Genomic DNA, 15990 nt, shown 5'->3' with positions numbered 1-15990 from the left:
GGCAAGCACTTGGCCCTATGCATTGAGAATGAAAATGTTAAAATAATAGGTTCTTCAGTGCTAAATTATGTTTGGTCCCAAGGATCCTTGGAGCTATGGTTTTCTTTGTTCTGCCAAAGGAAAAAGGAAACACGTCAGGAAGCTGCCAGTGCACAGGAAGTCTCACTGGGGCTGATAAAAGGAACTGATGTGAGGTGGCTGTGGATGCAGTTATAAGTCAATCAGCCTTGAAATAACAAGCGCTATTCAGGAGAAACTGGAGCCTGAAGTTAGCCTTCCTCGATGGTTTCCTTTTAACCTTGCAAAACATTCCCTTCTTTGTGTTTTTTTAAAACTCCCCCATCTGTTTTTTTAAACATGTGTACTGTGTGTGTGTGTGTGTGTGTGTGTCTGAAGGAAAGAGAATGAAAATAGAACAGGAGTCAGGGGAAGAGAGAAAAAGAGAGAAGAGGTAGGAGGTAGAGAAGGCAGTGTTGTCAAGTCAGAGACCTACTGTTCTCTGAGCTCCAGACAGTGTTCTTTTTACCATCTTGTTAGCTCATTACCATTAAACAGAACCCGCTGGCTTCATCCCCCCCTGCCTGCTGTTCAGTGCACCTGTTAACAAGTCAGGCAGCCTCTCCTACCTGGGAAACACAGGGCCAAGGCCGTAAAGGCTGGAGGAGGCTGGGCGCCGGCAAGAATCTGAGCAGCGCAGACTGTCGGGGTGGGGGGGAGCAGTTAGACCAGGGGGCAAAACACACAGCAACAGAGCGTACATGGTCCTCAGTGGATGGGTTGGTGTGCAGCCTAACCGCACGCATGTGTGGTGTGTCCATCTGGCAACGCGTCACAGTGGCTAAGCTCTAAGAACGCTGGAGGCAAACGGGAGTACGCTCAAATCATTGCGTTTCCACTTTCTACCTGAAGGAACTTGAGTGAGCTACTTCCCCTCTCCTTGTCCCGGGGATCGACTATGAGTAGGTCTGCAAAGGTCAGAACAGTATTGGCACGTAGGAAGAGAGAGATAAATAGCTTATTCTCTTCCCTCTCGTGACTCTGCTTGCTCCTCCTCGTTGTTATTCTCCCTTAGGTGGAAGGTGAGGGGATCTCTCGCTCTTAGGTGAGGAGTCAGGATGGAAAGGCCTTTTGCTAGGGCCACTGGTGCTCATGCAAAATGGTGGGTGATGAGGTTTCAGGCTGAATTGGGCCTTTCGGGGTTGACTGTGTGTGCCCCTAGCGCAGCGCCACTTCCTGTTTTAAGAAGAAGAAGAAAGGCCTTCCAGAAACTCATTAAGAGGCTCAAAACTTTTCTTGGACCTCAAAATATTGTTGTTGTTTTTTAAGTTAAGTGTAAATGAATCAAAACCAGACAAATTCAATTTCCCTTCAATTAAACAGGATTTTTAAAATCCAGGGGAAAGGATCTTGGGGCCAAATGTGTTTTGGGTTTTAAATGAGACTGAATTTTGGAAAAGAGTATAAGACCCAAAGCAGAGGCAGGACTGATTCCTGGCTGGCAGGCATGCAGAGGGATTAGCGCAGCTCCAGTGTCACTTGGTAATAACAACAACCAGCTCAAAGAAACCCACAAAGCACCTCCCAGCGCCCCAGCCTTCCCCTGGCCTGGAAAGGTCCCTCTACAATTCAGGCCCCTGGTTGTGGAGAGCCACGTGGGCTCAGAGAGAGTTTCTGGGAGAGGTTCACCCTTCCATGCCGCCAAATAAAAAATGCTTTAAAGCCTGCTTGGGGTCAGAGTCCTATAAACATGAGGGATGAAAGAAAGTTTTGAAATCATGCCTTCATTTTATACACGAGAAAACCTTTAACACGAGAAATGTTACACGAATACTGAAGGAGTGAAGGGACTTGCCTAAGACCCCATATCTCACTGGTGGGGGGAGGGGTTTGGGCTACAATTCAGGTCTCCAGAGTCTAGGCCGGACACTTTTTCTCCATTTTGACTGCAAAATGGGATCCAAATGTTTCGGATGAGCACGTTGGGGCTAGAATGATGGTGGCCAGTCCAGTGATTACTAGTCTATTTCTAATACTCCCTCTTTATTTTTCCCATCGGTGTTTAAAATGATAAAATATATACTAGCGATTTTTTAAAAAAATCAAATGCTACATATGTTTATAGTGTGAAAAGTAAAAATCTACTTCTCCTTGCTCAGAAGCAGCCAACCGCTGTTAATAGCATCTTGTCTATCCTTCCAGAAATTATCTATACTTAATAATCATGTGTGTGTCTTCATGTTGTTTTTACAGAATGAGAGCACACATTTTGTAACTTGCTTTCTTCTGTGTGATAGTATGTCGTGGAGGACTTTCTAGATCAGGGTATACAGACAATTGATTTCATTCCATGTACCAGTTGCATGAAGCTTCCCTGAGTTGTCCAGTCCCCTACTGATGGACATTTAGAGCCTTTGCAATTCTTTTTTATTTTTTTAAAGATTTTATTTATTTATTTTTAGAGAGAGGGGAAGGGAGAGAGAAAGCGAGGGAGAGAAACATCAATGTGTGGTTGCCTCTCACATGCCCCCCAATGGGGGACCTGGCCCGCAATCCAGGCATGTGCCCCGACTGGGAATCGAACCAGCAACCCCCTGCCTCGCAGTCTGGCGCTCAATCCACTGAGCCACACCAGCCAGGGCGCCTTTGCAATTCTTGACATTACAAGCAACACTGTAATAAACATCTTGTACCTATATCTGCGGTATCTGTATGACCATGTCTATAAGATAAATTTTTTAGAATTGAAATTATCATCAAATTTGTCTCAATATTGAACATCTTGGCAGATATTTCCAAATTGCTCTCTGGGATGATTGTACCAAGTTATGTTCCCAGCAGTTGGGTAAGAGAGGGACGTGTCCCCTTACTCTCTCCAACATGAGGCATGATTAAGCTGTTCTAAGGTTCGCTATCCTCACAGGTGAAAAATGTTCACGTTTCATTATTTTCGTTTAAGTATCTGTATGCACATACTTGAGAGTCTTTTTATTTGCCTTTCTTTTTGGCCATTTGCATTTCTTTTTCTAGCATGGTGTGTGCATAGCATTTTTGTGTATTTTTCTGTGAGGTAGTCTATCGTTTATTATTGACTTATAAGTAGTCTTTGTGCATTAAGACATTGGCTCATTTATCTTTGTACTTCATTTAGAGTGTTTTTCTCTGTGTTACTGTATGAATAGAGGAGCTGAAGCTGAGGAAGGGAGAATAATAACAAAAAGAACTTCCCCAGGCACTCCTCGGTTTTCAAAAGATATCCATACAATGAACTACAGTCATCAGGAGTGAAGGGACAGAGGAAATTATAAGCTGGGTGTTACCTTTGGGGAAATGCGCTTAAATTTCCATATAATAGAAAGCCACGAAAAAGATCTGCCAGTGAATATTGCTTCTTTAGGAACTGCCAGTTGTCAGAGCTTAAAATCAGAACGCAGAGAAACCTCTGCCCTCTGGAAGCCTGGAAGGGACAGAAATATGAGCATCTTGTACTCGTTCATTTACGTGGAGTTCTGTCGAGCGCTGTGGCTGGCAGGATTACTCGAGTTTTGGTTGAACGAATGAATGAATGAGCATGAATTAAGTGATACATGTCTAAGACAAAATGACTCTTCAGATGTAAGAATTTAAAACTTAAATGTATGTATTTATATAGAGCGTAATGGTATTCACTTAAACATAACTTGCAAGCTGAGTACTTTTATAATATTAAAACCTGCTTTCAAATTTCTGCTATTTGAACAATAGTATACATTTCTTTATCCTTAGACTTTCTCCCTCGCACTTAAAATCGGCAAACACCCAGGTATTCAGCCCTAACACTCTGCTACTGAACTGTTAGGTTTCAGTAGACATATGAAACCCACGCACGTCTAGAAGTGCAGGGTGACAGCTCCCACGGCACCTGTAATTCCGGCCTCTCGCATGTGTGGGCTGAGATGTGACATAAGGTCTTTCATTACCTTGGGTCCATGGCACCGTTCAGGCAAACAGGCCTGCCACTGAGAAGGCATTTCAGTTTTCAAGCATGCACTTTCTTGGAGCTGGCTTGAGAAGTTACGTGCTCTGGGCTTTTGATCCTGAATTAAAGGGCAGGCACATTGTTCTCCAAAGATGGGAACTCTCTGAAATATTTCAGTATATTTTGGTTCATTTTTGAAGGTATCGGCAATTTGGAAGCTGCTATAAAGTTAACGAGTTGCCTGACAACGCATCTGAACACTTCATCTCTGGTCCTACTTGATGATGGTAACAACTTGCCCAGCTATTGGTTTGCTTAGGTGAAATATCAGCGTTTCTGTGTGAGGTGATGGACCCAGCCAGCCTATGAAAGTATGTCAGATCTGTCTGGATTTCCACAGAACTGTGATTTGAATCTCAGGGAAACAACCTTTCCTTTTGTCTCTTCTCAACGACTATCTGCTGACTCATTCTCCAAAGGAACTACAGTTGTAGCCCAGGAGGGATAGCCCAGGAGGGATGGCCCAGTTGAAAAGTCAGCTTGTGCTGAAATCTCCAGAACACTGCAAAGGAAGACATTTAAAGGACTAAAGGGATAATCACATTTTTATGGGATCTGGTGAAGTAGGGTTGCTCTTCCCTCCCCTGTCTCCATATTCCATAAACATATCTTTAAAGACAGCTGATAGCATGGTCTGGTTGCCTGAACCTATCACTGGTCGTTTAATTCTGCCTGCCACTCATTTCTTGTGGCCTCTGATAAGGGATGGGACCACTCCCATTCCCATTTTGTAAGAAGGATGGTGTTAATAGGAAGGATTCAGTTCCTAAGAGACTTGTATAGCCCTGCAGATCACCCATCAATTAGAAATCTGTGATTCTTCCTTTCTATACACAGGGCTGGGCAAGAGTAGGTTTACAGTTGTGAGTATGAGAAACACGGTTTATTTTTGTATTCAATATTACTTATTAATTATTGCATTATTCACCATATGAATAACCGTAAACCCACTTTCACCGACCCCTGTATTTTATAAAACCCAGATTCTTTGTTATGGTATTTAAAGTCCTCCAAAATCTAATTCCATCCAATCTTCCCACTTCTACCTTCTCCTTTATATGCACCTCCCTGCCCCCAAACACACATCAAAGTATTTTATTTTCCTAGAAAGAACTTGAACCGTCTCTTCCTACACAAGTCCTACCCTCCTTCAAAGCCACAGTCCAGGTCCACTTATCCGCCGATGCCAAGAAGCCGTGTGGATTATGTGGGGGGAGAGGGAAAAGCAAGTATTCTGGAATCAGAAACACTTGGCGAGTTACCTGGCCTGTCTGAACTTTAATTTCCCCCATATAAAACAGTCATGTGACAATACTACGTTCCATAGTGCTATTGTGAGGATTAAATGCAAGAGTGTATATGAAGGTCCTTTGTAAATGACTATTGTCATCAGGTCTTTGTCTGTCTGTCCATTTGAAATTGCTCTTCCCTTTCTCCAGGCTAATGTAACACTTACTGCATTCCACTATGCACACATACCTGGCTTATCCTCCTACTAGGTCTCCAGGACAGCAGCCCTTTTGCCACCCACATTGTATGTGGACAGCACTTAGTCACCCAGTTAGCGCCTGCGTAAGAGTCAGGCAATAGACCTTCCTAACTTGCATGGTTACTGACTTGTACTACTATGGCTGACATCAGTTCATGGCACCGATGAGGCTACAGAGTCCCCGTGAGGCCAGCTAGCTTTGCATAGAAAAGGGTCATTCTGCAGACTGTCCAATTCTGTCAAAATCCCAAAATATTGGCCCTAAGGGTGACAAAGTGAGGATAGCCAAACCCCATTCACTGCCTCTGGGGAAACGTCTCAAAGCCCACAGGCTGCTGATGTTGGGTCTCTCTGGCATTAGAATGACATCGCTTAGGAATCCCATCCTACTGATGCATTGACACATGAATGGGCTACAAATATGTAGATACAAATCATAAGAGCAACAGAAAATGAAACAGGGTGTGGTCTTCTGCAGAGGAAAAGGCACCTGCACAGCCCTGAGGCTACAAAAAAAGTTACTATGGTTGGCTGAAGATTTTGTGAGATTGTGTGTGTATGTGCGCGTACATAGTGGCCAGTGTCCTTTAACCTTCTCCATTTGTCACAATACAACAAGCAAAAAAATAGACTTACAGAGGCTGTTTTCAGTACCAACCAAAAATAGAAAGTCATGTTATTCAAAGCCAAACCAAACCAAACCAAAACGTTATTCTATACCTTTGTAATGTAGCTGGTTGTCTAAAACGAATGAAAAGAGCAGCTTTTCGATTCTAACCCTAGATCGTTGGTTGCTAACGTGAAAATCCGTCTATCAAGCTTCAGATGGAGTGAGTCTTCTTCCATAGAGACTAGGGCTTTGCCCACGGCCTGAGTGCTGACTTACAGTCCAGGCATAGCTTTTGAAGTCTGAGGTAGGACACAAGCCTCAGTCCATTAGAAATCCTGCCTAGTCGTCATCATCACAAAATTTTCCCCATTTTTTCTGGGACAGCGCCACATTAACGTAAGACTAATGTTACATTTCTAGAATACAGGCTTGTTTAAAACCAACCAAGTTTTTAAACCAATGCCAAGTTAACTGGTTGACTCCAAACACAAGACCCTGAAATCCTAACTCTTAGTTAATGTGGTTGTTATTCAAGACCTCCTTACTGCCCAGCCTGCAAGATGAGTCCATAAGATATGTTCTAATGCATCTGACTGTATTATATTATATTGTCAGACAGTCAATTATTAACAGAATTGACATAAAAATTCAGCCCACCTGCCCCTGGTCTGTAACGGGGCCTATTGGCTATTTAGGTAAAATACTATATTTTTTGTTGTCTTCTGGTAATGGACCTTGTCTGTCTACAAGAAAAGAAGGATTTATTTTAGAAAACAGTTATGCTGAAAATCTGGAAGTTTTTCAAGTATGGAAATGATGCAAGACAGTAGTAATATATTTTTCATTGAATAATAGAAGTGTCTTTATTCCAAAGTGTCAAATTCTCCATGAGTTTTTAAAAGCCTTGTCAGTCTCTTTCTGTCTCTGTCTGTCTCTCTGTCTCTCTGTCTCTCTCTCTCTCACACACACACACACACACACACACACACACACTCACTCGGCCTCCAGGATTCCGTCATTCATAATAATGTAACGAAAGCAAATGACATCTTCATGGTATGGTGGAAGGAACATTAGTCTGAGGGTCAGGAGCCCTGAATTCTCACCCTGACCCAGTTATCTGTGTGACCTTGAGTAATTCATTAAACACCTCTGGGCCTTAGTGTTCCCACCCATAACATGAGAATATTGAGCTAAATAATCTCTAAATTTGCAAACCTTGTAAACTTAAACCTGAATAGCAACAGAAGTAGGAGGAAGCCTTTTTGTAGAAATTGTTCACAAAAATAAACCAAAACATCACCAATTTGCCATTTGGTAATCATCGAGGTGGGGGAAGAAGCTGTTCTACGTGGTCAGGGAGACAGATAAATGAATGGAGGTGACATGAAGGTAAAAAGATGTGCATGGGTGTTCACTCTCCACAGTGAAGCAGTGTCCCTTTTTGAGGACAGAAGTAAAGTCTCTGTTCCCAAGCATTCTTTCCTCTGCTGCTTTCCTCAAGGTACGGCACCATCCTGAACTTGCCCCCCTGCACAAGCACTGCCCCATCAGCAATACCCTCCCGGACATGTCTGGCACCAAAACTCTGCTGGTTTGCAGAGCCCAGCTGCAATCTCAACCTTTCTTTCCCATTTACTCTCTCATCACTTGCTGGTTCTGTGTTGCTATACTTTCCTGAGGCAAAGGCTGGAAACTGAATAGGCCTGCTCAATTGGACTTTGCTAAAAGCATCTTCCCTGACCATCCTGGCTGATACAGCTACATCACTTTTTTAAAAAGATTTTATTTATTTATTTTTAGAGAGAGAGGAAGGGAGGGAGAAAGAGATGGAGAGAAACATTGATGCGAGACAGAAACATCCCTCACTGGTGCCTCTCCTACGCACCCCAACCAACCAGGACTGAACCTTCACTGGAACCGGTGACCTTTTGCTTTGCAGGAGGACACCCAACCCATGGAGCCACGCCGGTGAGGGCGCCGCATCACTTCTTATCCCCTAACCTGCTCTACTGTTCCTCAGAAGATATGCTACCTCTGGACGTAGAATTATTTACGTGTCTGTCATCCCCACTGGAGTATAAATTCCCTGTTTTATTCTCAACACATAAAGCATGAGTTTTGAGCCTCGAACACAAGAAACACATAGTTAATATTTGTTAAATTCATGAAACAGGTATTATGGTAAATCCAGACCTACAATCTACTTTTCTAACCAACCAAACTCCAGACGACCTCTCCCCAAGGAGAAATTCAACCAATGTGCAGGCAGCTAAGGCACAGCCTTTATGTGAGCCTTACTGTGACTTATGTCGGGAAGGTACTGAGGCCCCGATTCATAGAGGAGGAAACTGAGACTCAAGGAGCTACTCGCCTTGCTGTAGAGCCACCAGCAACTAAGCAGCAGAGCTGAGAATGAACCCGGGATTCCTGACTCCAAGTCTGCTCCCTGTTTCCCTATTTCATTCAGCACGTCTGCGTCTTCTCTGACTGTGTCGCCACCATTGATGACACCGCGGGCCCTGAATCAAGCTTCCACAGATGAAACAATCAGACTCGACTGAAGGCTGCTTAGAGCTAAGATGCAATTTTTGAAACCAGGTCATTTCTTAGAGCAGCAAACAGTATCATGTGCTTTTCGACACTGATAATATCAATGTGGGGAGCGGGGCGGGGAGGGTGGTGTTCAATAGTGCAGGTTAACTGCCTGTGGCAGAAAAAGAGTGGAACAGCACCTGCCAACGTTGGTGCTCCCACCAGGATGCTCAGAGCCTTCCCAGCAGATGTTCTTGGAAATGAGAAGACACGACACAGAAGGGCTTCTTATGAGAAGGGCAAGTAAGATTGAGATTTTGGAATCAGATGGGATTGCGCACAAAATAAAGGGCTTCTGCAAAGAACCGCAGATTTCTCTGGCATCCTGAACTAAACACCTCCTCAGAGCTGAGACTGACAGGCATTTTGAAAGAGAGACATACCTTCTATTTGAAGAAGAACTATGCAGGTGCATAAAAATCACATCTCAGAATTACTCAAAGATGGTTTTTCAAGGCCATTCAACCTGGGAACACCCATTCTGGATTTGTGTCTGCAGATTACATGTGATCTACACAGCTCTCAGACCTGCGCCAGTATAGAATTTGGTTCCACAGACATGTCAGTATATGTTCTCCTACGAACACATGACTATAATATTTTAAGAATAGAGGGTTGGAAAGGATACTATTGTAGAGCTAATGTAGTTCCACTGTTTCACTTTTGCAAAGATTCTGAAGCTCAGACAGATTTAACGAACTGTACATTCTCACACAGAGACCAGAAGTTAGCCGACCTCGTTTTGCCCACTCTCCTCTCCAAGTGTTTAAATCATTGTGGAAGTGGGGGCCAGGAACCTCAATATCCAAAGGTCACGTGTGAACAGGAAACTGCGGCTTTCAACAATTTAATTACCAAAATATACACTCAACCCAACTCGGTCCTTCAGAACTTCAGGGACTGAAAATGGCTTGAGGAGCCACTGATCCGTGGGTGGGTCTGCACAGCCAGGTCACCTAGGTAAGAGACCAGGGTGCTCCTGTGGGGGCTTTGGAGGGACTCGCAGAATCCCACCACCCACATGAAAAAAAAAAAGACTTTCACTCCATCCTTGGCGTGAAGCACCGGGGTCTCGGGCTAAGCCTGTTCTCACTGCCCACCATGCCAATCCCCGTGTGTGTATCTAAAGAGATTAGCACATCCTGGGTACAGACCACAGCTTCCTCCCTCTGCTCTGGGCCTGTGTTAGAGGTCTGAGCATCGTGGAGAAGAAATTGCTTCACTTCTCCTTAAAGTGTCTACATCAAGCCCCCAGAGCCATGTTACCATTCTTCCGGATCGGGAGGGCGCCTCTGGGTAAGTGGTGAGTGTCTTAGCAGGGGGGAGTTTTCCAGAGCAGGGAGTCTTATTGCTAACCCCGATACACAGAGGCACTTGCATGCACACGCCAACAGGAAGAGCAACGAGTGTCCCATGTCCAGTGCCACCTCGCCCTTCCTATAGGAAGGCCCCCCCCCACTCCTCGCCCACCCACTTTAACCTTGAGGAACCCAGACTACACAGGCACCCTTTAACCATCACACTCAGTTGTCTCATCTCCAGATTTTCAAGTTCCTTCTGTGGGTGCCTTTGACCTAAGTCAGCATCTTTCAATCTTTTAGAAAGAAAAAAAACTTTAAAAACCACTACTCCACCCAAATGATAAAAATCTCTTGAATTCTCCAAGCCCAACATCTTAGCTTTCTCTTACTCAGCCCTGAGCCCGAAGTCGATTCTTTCGGGTTCTGGGGGAACGGCGGGCTCTGCCAGCGCTCACCTCACCAGCCTAATAGTTTTTCCAGACAGGCTCCTGCTTGGTGTTACACAACCGCCTCGCAGCCCAGCGGACTCCAGGTCCCATTCATTCCCCTCGCTCCTCTAAGGCCAGTCCCGTTAGGGGGTGTCCCTTCTCTCTGCGCCTAGCCCCACTTCCCCTTCTAGAGGGAGGAGGCAGTCAACCCTCTGAGGTCGGACAGGACACCCAGACCCTCAGCCGTCCCTCTGGGCTGCACTTTGCGACTTAACCCAGGCTGGGGGTGTGGGGTAAGCGTAGGGGGTGGCGACGGAGTTTGGCTGGCCACCTTAGGGGAAGCGGCTCTGAAGGGCACGGGACCTTGTTTGAGACGACCCGGGAGCCCTTCTCCGGAGCAGATGCCCACCCGGAGGTGGTGTGCGGAAGCGGGGCGCGGGGCGCGGCGCGGACCCAGGCTGCAGAGACGTCTTGCCCCAGCGGGGGAAGCGGCGAGGTCGGCCCGTTAGTCCCGGGAGCCGCAGGCTCCGAGCGTGGAGAACCGGCAACAGAAATACCGAGAGGAAGGGAAACCAGCCCGCGCTGACATGTAAACAGGGCTTCCATCTGGAGGAGCCCGCGCAGACAGAGCCCAGAAACATTCGCTTGCACCCCGATCCTCCTGCAACCAATCCACTTGCCCACCTCAGGGCCCACCAGGCAGGAACCAGAGCTGGTGGCGGCGGCGGCTTCCGCCCCCACCGCCTCCAGCCTCGGGTGAGGGGGAAGCCGGCCGCAGATGGGTACCCAGCGCCGGGCCAGGGAGCTCTGCTTGCCGGTGGGAGTGATCGACCCGAGAAATCGGCCCCGTCTCTGATCCGCGCCCGGGACCCCCCCCGCCCCCACCCCCGGGATTCAAACCACCGTCTCCCGCAGTCGGGTGGCAGCGCGGAGGGAGGGGGCCGGGCTCCGCTTTGGGGCTAGGGGTGCGGGGGAGATCCCGCGGGGGAGCCTGGAGGGGGAACCCCCGCTAGTGCGACTCGCCACCCGCGCGCGGGAGGAGACGGAGCGAAGCCGGGCGCGGAAGCAACGGAGAGTGGCCACGTCTTCCGGGACCCCGGCGCCCGCCGCCCCGCCGCCCCGCCGCCCCGCCGCCCGGGTCGGCCCCGCCGCTCCGCGCCCACCGCCTGGTCTCTTACCTTAATAGTCCCGTCCATTTGGCCAAGTCTGCAGCCGAGCCCCCCAATATTCCACACATTGACCCGGTTACAGCCTGACCTCGCAGCCCCTTCGTAGTAGCCGGGCGCGGCCTCCGCGGCGCCCTGGGCCCTCCCTGCGTGCCCCCTGCGAGCGCCCTGCCCGCGCTCCCCTGTGCACGTTTGTTGTTGTAGCGGATTGAAAAAGAGACAGTTTAACCGGATGAAACTTTTTTTTCAGCTAATTTTGGGAAGTGACTTCACTTTGCGAATCGGGAGGAAGTCCTATCTCTCTCTCTCTCTCTCTCTCTCTCTCTCTCTCTCTCTCTCTCTCTCTCTCTCGTCTAGCTCTCTCCTCTCTCTGCTCTCCTCCGTCTTCCCTCCCCCCACGTCCACTCCCCCCCCAGCTCCGCTGCTCCTGCTTTTCGCATCACACACACTATATAAATATACGCAGAGATGCCCAGATACATCCCTGCGCTGCGCACACAGGATACTCGCTCCTGAGAGATAAGAACGAGCTGGGAACAATGCCCGGGTCCGCGCCCTGATTCCCGCAGTCTGCATCCCCCCGCCCCCCGACACCTTCCCCCAAAGTCCAAACCCAGACGCCTTTGGCCTCCTTCCTTTTCCCGGGGCCGCTGGCCGAAGGTGGCCCTCCTGACTCATTCACTTTCCGTTTCTTCCCACAGATATGTTCATTAATGCTTTTTCCAGCCCGAGTCAAACTTTTTTTGTGGGGGGGGGATGGGGAACGGGAGAGTAGACTCCGGCTGGGGATAAGCTGGAGCCTACTGCCCGGGAAGATCCGGACGCAGACCGAAGCAAACCAAACATTACAAAATGCATCCAATGGGAGTTTTTCCACTCCGAACTGGAGTGCCGAGTGGCTGCCGACTCCCGGAGTGGCTCACCCACACAGCCACACGGACTCGGGGCGTCTTCCGACGGACGCGGGAGGTGGGGAACTCGCACTCCGCGCTCAGCGCATTGTTAGCAGAGGGGCGCCCTCCCCGCCGCGCACTTCGACCCTCTGCGCCTGGAGAGCTCCGGGCTGCCCCCGAGGGCGGGGACTAGCGACCTAACCCTAGGCCACCTAACCGCGCCCTCTAGGGTCAAACCCCTCGCGGCTAATACCGACCGATGGTCCAAGCCCAGGCACCTAGACCGAAGCCGCCTGGGCAATGCCACCCGGGTCCCAGGACACCTACACGCGGGCGAGACGTTCCCTTCACGCTGGCCAGCGGGTCTCCAGAGCGCAGCACCCAACATCGCGGCCCAGACTCAGACTTTTTCCCCGGTGAGCCCCCGGGGCCCGTGCTCTGGACCATATCCCCACCCAGCGTGAGGCCGGCCTCCGCTTGCCAGCCTGGTCGGCCCCCGCCACCCCGAGGCACTCGGCTCCCCACAGGTAGGGACGACCGATCCCGTCGGGGCAGCCCCAGGAGTCTGGGCACAGCGAGGGGACCCCTGGGCACTTTCGACCTGGCTCCCTTCTCCCCGACCTCCAAAACAGATTACCTTGTCCACGCTCTCCAGACCACGCTTTGGACCTTTTCACTTTTATTTAAGAGTCCACCAGGGGAAGGAGGGGGAAAAATCCAGAGGAGATCCGAGTCAATCGAAATGGAAAAAGTTTCCAAAGGGTGTCCACAGCGGCGAAAAAGGTGACTTATTAATTCTTTATTTCTTCAGGAGCAATTGAGCCCCAGAGCTCTCTCGCCTCCCTCCCTCCCTCCCCTCCCCCCACCCCCCTCTCGAAATTAGTCTCATCAATTCAGCTCCAATTTTGGGTTCGAATACAGACAAGGCTCTGAACGTGACCAGACCTGGAGTGGCGGGTGCAGCCTGCCAGCAATTGAGACTCGGTGTGTGTATGGGGGAGTAGGGGGGGCTAGGGGTGGAATGGGGGCCGGGCAGACCCCCCCACCTCCTGTCTGCTTCTCAATCCAGGGGTCTGCTCTGGGCTCCCCTGGGACCGCCACATCTGGTTACCGCTAGCGGGGTCAGTTCCCCCCTTTGCCTGGGGCCACCAGTTCTGGAGTTCAATTAAAAGAAATCAGGTTTAACCCTTTCCTCCCCGCAGCCCAGCCATCCGCCCCTCACTCTTCCCTTCAGAGTTTCCACATGCTTTCCAGAGAGGAAAGAGGTTAAAGGGAAAGGAAGAATGAATTACATCCTTTCAAACCCCAAATTATTTCCTTTTCAGCCCAGACTCTGCCGACCTTCAAACGACAACAGGGTTTTCAGGAGGGTGCGGGAGACCGCTTCCCACTGGGACAAGACCAGAAGCCTGGCACCCCCAGCCACCCCGCCCCTCTTTCAGGCAGAAAGGACTCCACCTCCACCTTTGGGAGGCCCTCTTCCTGGTGCTGGGCACACACTTAGGATATTAACGGCCACCCCACACCAGCCCCACTCACCCCTTCTACACAGGCCCCTCCTGGCGCTTGAGAAGGTTCCTGTGCCGCAGAAACATTGGCTAAGTTCTCTTCCCACCTTCTATTCAGCTGGGTAAGCGACAGGTTGTCTTTGCCTTGCTGACCAGGGGGCAGTTACCTCAGCATCCCTAGGACCCCCTACTCATTGTAGCAGGAGCTGCCTGTCCCACTGGGAGTGCTCAGGATGTTACTAGGCTGACTCGAGGACTTGCCGTCCTGTCTTAGCTAGGGAACTCAGTAGCACTTTCTGTTTCTGCCTATGAACCCAGAGCTATGGCGATTTCATGATTTCGAAGATGGTGCGGGGGGAGGGGAGCAGCTGGCTGGCATAGGCATAACTGTCACCACTTTGTGACTCACCGACTGGCACTGGTGCCATGCCTTCTCTTATGTGCCAGGGCCTTCGTGAAGACCTCCCGTCCACCACAAGGTCCCCTTCCCAGAAGGAAGAGTCCCTTCCTCCAACTCTGAGCAGACCTACCCCACCTCCCTACCCTTTCTGACAGGCTGGTGGGTAAGCGTGCCCGCTTATGTAACTCTGGATTTGGTGCTCCGCTCTCCCGCCGCGGCTGCTTTTTTTAAATCCCAAAGGGGGGGAAGGCCTAACCAAACACAACAGTAAACAAGTCTGCCCTGTTTAATGTGGTCACCACCAGACATCTGGAAAGATGGTTTGATCCTGGCGGCGCGCACTGTTTTCACGAGCCGCCGAAGAGAATATTTCGAATGTTTGCGTTGAGACAAATTGACGGACAGCCTGCGGTGAGGCCTGCTGCAAATGCACACTGTCCCGGGGGTGGGACGGGGGAGCCTTGCCCTCCCCAGTCCCTCCCGGCTCTCTCCTCACCCCATGTCTTCCCTCTCCCCTTCCTCCCTTTCTCTCTCCTCTTTCCTCCCCGGCCTGTCTCCTCCCGGCCTGGCCAGGGACTGCTTACCCCAGCCCACACACTTGCACACACCCTCTTCTCTGGCTTACCAGAGACTGTTCTGCCTCTCCCTTTCCCAGACTGGGCAGGGCTGCTGCCCAGGAGCCGGTGCCGGCTACCACCGGTGCCCAGTCCACCGGCGGCGCTGGCTTTCAAGTCCGGGAGCTCACAACCAACAAAGCCGGTCAGACAGTTGAAGCCAACGCTCCCAACGGCGGAGGAGGGGCACGGACAAAACAGGCCCACCTCACATTTCTAAGAAGTCCAGGGTCATGTATAGACAGCATGGGAAGGTGGGGGGCGAATACTCAGGACACATTTGGATTGGGAGCGTTTTCAGCGGGACGTTGGTGCGGTGACTTGCCTCGCACCCCCCGAATGTGACAATATTTTCACAGATGCGGAAGTCCTGCTTCCCCAGGGAGGGGAGCGGCGGGGTGAAACGTGTCTTGGCTCGCTCAATGTCAGCCCTTTTGACCCGGTCAAGACTTTCCAGACATGGCTTCCCGGGCTTCTCCGGTCCCAGCCCGACTTGGGGATGAGAGGGCGCGACAACCGGAGCTGCGCCCCTGGGGTGCCTCCGGACCCCGGGCCGGTCCGGTCACTTGAAACCCCTAGCGACGCCCGGCCTGGCCGAGCGACCAGGGCGGGTCCTCCCCCTCTGTCCTCCCTCTACTCCTCCCCTCGCGTCTAGCGGCCACAGCGGGTATTAGAGCTGGCAGGGGGATGGTGGAGGGGGGGGGGGAGGCGGGGGGATGCGGGGGAGGGATGGGCGAGCGAGCGCCAAAACTCCAGACTGCACAAATGCAGCTTCAAGTGTCTGGCCCCTAGCTCGAGGCCATAATTAATTTGAGATTTATTTTTATTGGAGAACTCGAGTCTCGTCTGACCTTAGCCAAACAAGGCAGCCCGAGCCGCCCCTGGATGCGCTTGAATGCTGGAGCATACTTCTGCAGGAAGGCTTTGCAGGCGCGCCTGCTTTGAATTTGTTTCTCAGACTTCATCTACTC

General features: G+C 50.2%; 1 protein-coding gene and 1 long non-coding RNA gene across 5 annotated transcripts in view; one reads left to right on the top strand and one right to left on the bottom strand.

The window, feature by feature from the left end:
• Positions 1-14175, bottom strand: part of FLI1 (Fli-1 proto-oncogene, ETS transcription factor) — a 116960-nt gene extending 102785 nt beyond the window's left edge. Inside the window, exon 1 of one of the 3 annotated variants that reach the window (XM_045192760.3) lies at positions 14037-14175. Coding sequence is in view for 2 of the 3 variants with exons in the window: in XM_045192761.3 (XP_045048696.1) it covers positions 11617-11675 (59 nt within the window). In the remaining variant the exon portion in view is untranslated. Of the gene's footprint in view, positions 1-11616; positions 11964-14036 lie in introns of those variants that run through there. The other 2 variants (XM_045192761.3, XM_024557308.4) reach the window with 2 other exon arrangements.
• On the top strand, positions 12551-15694 carry LOC123479428 (uncharacterized). 2 transcript variants are annotated; one of them, XR_011651419.1, is made up of 3 exons: positions 12551-13280; positions 14050-14127; positions 14453-15694. It is a non-coding gene; the product is annotated as an uncharacterized lncRNA (long non-coding RNA). The 2 variants fall into 2 exon arrangements; XR_006655039.2 differs by having other exon boundaries at positions 14050-14568; positions 14711-15694.
• The last annotated feature ends 296 nt before the right edge of the window (positions 15695-15990 follow it).

Source organism: Desmodus rotundus, chromosome 7, assembly GCF_022682495.2.
Source record: "Desmodus rotundus isolate HL8 chromosome 7, HLdesRot8A.1, whole genome shotgun sequence".
Classification (NCBI taxonomy): domain Eukaryota; kingdom Metazoa; phylum Chordata; class Mammalia; order Chiroptera; family Phyllostomidae; genus Desmodus; species Desmodus rotundus.
Note: the sequence above shows the minus strand (reverse complement) of the source record. Positions and strands in the feature narration are given on the sequence as shown.